At 42.8% G+C, this 2,545-nt stretch overlaps 1 protein-coding gene across 1 annotated transcript in view; it reads left to right on the plus strand.

Annotated features, from left to right (window-relative positions):
* The window catches only part of ttyh3a (tweety family member 3a), a 24,173-nt gene that overhangs the window by 17,347 nt on the left and 4,281 nt on the right, over positions 1-2,545 (plus strand). The window contains exons 14-15 of the mRNA XM_017040729.2: positions 1-44; positions 376-451. The exon at positions 1-44 is cut by the window's left edge and continues 4 nt beyond it. Of these exons, the coding sequence (XP_016896218.1) occupies positions 1-44; positions 376-451 (120 nt within the window). The remainder of the gene's footprint in view (positions 45-375; positions 452-2,545) is intronic.

Raw genomic sequence — 2,545 nt, forward strand, 5'->3', positions numbered from 1 at the left:
GCTGCAGCCCACACAGTCAGCAACGCCCCTGTCACAGAGTACATGTGAGTTACCACAGCTGACACTGAAGAGAGAAAAAAAAGAGCAGTTAGAGCCAGGCAGAAGTTGCAGATGATGTGTGTGCAGGGCAGCATTAGATTTGTACTCAGCACTCAGATGTCAGTACCTACATCCCCAGAGAGGAGCACAGGTCCAGTCAACAGAACCAGCTCAGAGAAAGTCTGTTAGGAAAGAGGAGACAGGGTGAGCGTGCTGGAAGTTTGAACACAGGCAAGGAGAGGTTTTATATTTTTTCTCCGTAAGGTTTCAACACGTAGGAATCGACATTGTTGGCGTGCGTTGGTCTTTACTTGCTTTGCTATCGATTTACAGCAGATCCCAGAACGCCAGCTTCCAGAACTCGCGCTGCGAAAACACGCCTCTGATTGGACGAGAGTCTCCCCCTCCATCGGTGAGTGAAGTGTTCCCTAAATAAATATTTACTCCAAAGCTGCACCTTCGGTTTATTTGACAGTGACCGTCTCCTGGCCCGATTTATTTGGGATAAACAAACCAAGGAAACATCTGTAGTGTTTTGATCACTGCAGTACTGCAGGATCAAATCAATAGGACAACTAAGGTGTTTTTAACCCAAACCCTCCTGTACTCCCTGAGACTGAGATCAACGTTATCATGAACTCATCTAACTTATGGGACAGTTTTTGTCGATTTGATCCTCTTAAACTAATGCAGTGGGATTATTGCAAGAAGAAAATCTATTAGCTGCACAATGATTTTAAAAAGCGGAAATCATCTGACAATAAAAAAATGCTTACTTCTCAGATCCGCTAACGCAGTGGATCCCAACCTTTTTTTCGGCGTGTGACCCTCATTTTGATTTTTTTCATTCATGTGAACGTGGCTTAATCAAGTTGTGCCAGCTCAGATATTTTTATATAATCGATTTATATTCATGAAAGTGGAAGGATGTAGTTGTTTAAGATTGTTTAAGGTGTTTTTAATCATGATTTAAAAGAAAAAAATTACTAAATACAATTTATATTATTTATAATTACTAGACATTTCACGCGAGCCCATTTGCATTCCAGACAACCCACATCAGGGTTTAATAACACTGCGCTAACGGTTGATGGATGATATTCTTGCATCTTCACCATCTTCACCGTTGAGTTATATTTGGACCAGTCTATACCAGTCAAGATATTCTTGCATCTTCACCATCTTCACTGTTGAGTTATATTTGGACCAGTCTATTGAGTATTTTGGTTAAATATAAAATCGTAATAGGCGTTAGTTCTCTAGCTTTATCATTTCCCTACCAAAATAGATGAGATTACAAACCTTAAAGCACAGACAGGCAAGGATTTTCCAGTCATATAAGCATTTAGTACCCGTAAGGCATCGAAAATAAAATGCATATTTTAATGTATAAGTATGCAAATACAGTACAGACCTGTGTACCATGTGTATAAAAATACCTGATGTGTTTTAAAAAAAACTTTTTCTGATCCTGGTTTGTCCTCATTCTTCACACCATGAACTAACCAGTCCCCTTCAGACAACCTTTACGAATGTGGATCTTTGTTGCCACCGTCATATTAATCAGCACGACAAAAGTGTGCAGTAGTGCGTGCGATTTCAATCCGACAAAAGGCAACGTCCGTATATGTTTATGTTAAACGTGACGGTTTTTAGTGTACGTTTATTTTACGTACTACGTTTGCAACTTATTGTATAAAATCATTGTTTTACGTAACAGTGGGCAGAACGGCCACCCTTACTGCAGTAGAACTACGGGAAATACTCTCCTCCTGCACGCGTGGATAGTGAGTACAGATCTTAGCGGGTGTTTGCGGTTGTCAACTGAGTGAGCGATGCTCGTGTTTTTAACTTCCTGCTCCGTCTTCGGCCCGAGGTCCTCCCAGTGTGTTTCTGTTTAGCCGTAGACACTGCTGTATGTCACATCTCTATACTCTATCTTTTTCTGGTGTTTCTCCCCCTTCCTGCACACCCACACAGTTGTATTTGACCGCTGCAGACAGTGACAGTGGTCACTGCTGGCAGCTAAAGCCTTCGGACAGTTCCAGGTCGTTTTGGTAACCTCGTCTGCTGTGCTTACAGGTACAGAACAAGCCCACCCCCTCCTCCCGCTGGCCTGTTCCTCCTCTGTACCGTTTCCCCAAAACCCCAGTTCTGTTTCCCAGCTCTGCTCAGGTCTAACTTAGGCCACTGACCCCCTCCCCCCCCCATCCCTCCCTGTCCTGTTTTTGCCCTATTCTGGTGTCCTATCAGATGTTTTGTTTTCTATTGTCCTTAGTCTGCATGTTTGCCCTGACCCAGGTTTGGTACCACAGAGGTAATATATGCAGTGCTCGTCCACGAAGCTCAGTGCGATCTGTGAGTCAGCGACGTATCGTTGTCAAATTATGAAGCATGAACTGCTGAACTGTTCTGTCTGTAGAATCTATGCAATCGTAGGAGAAAATATCAGCTCTCTCTGTGACAGGTTTTCTACTCGTCAAAAAAGTATCGTAGTCTTGGAAGA

Source organism: Cynoglossus semilaevis, chromosome 17 (genome assembly GCF_000523025.1).
Source record: "Cynoglossus semilaevis isolate Cse_v1.0 chromosome 17, Cse_v1.0, whole genome shotgun sequence".
NCBI lineage: Eukaryota > Metazoa > Chordata > Actinopteri > Pleuronectiformes > Cynoglossidae > Cynoglossus > Cynoglossus semilaevis.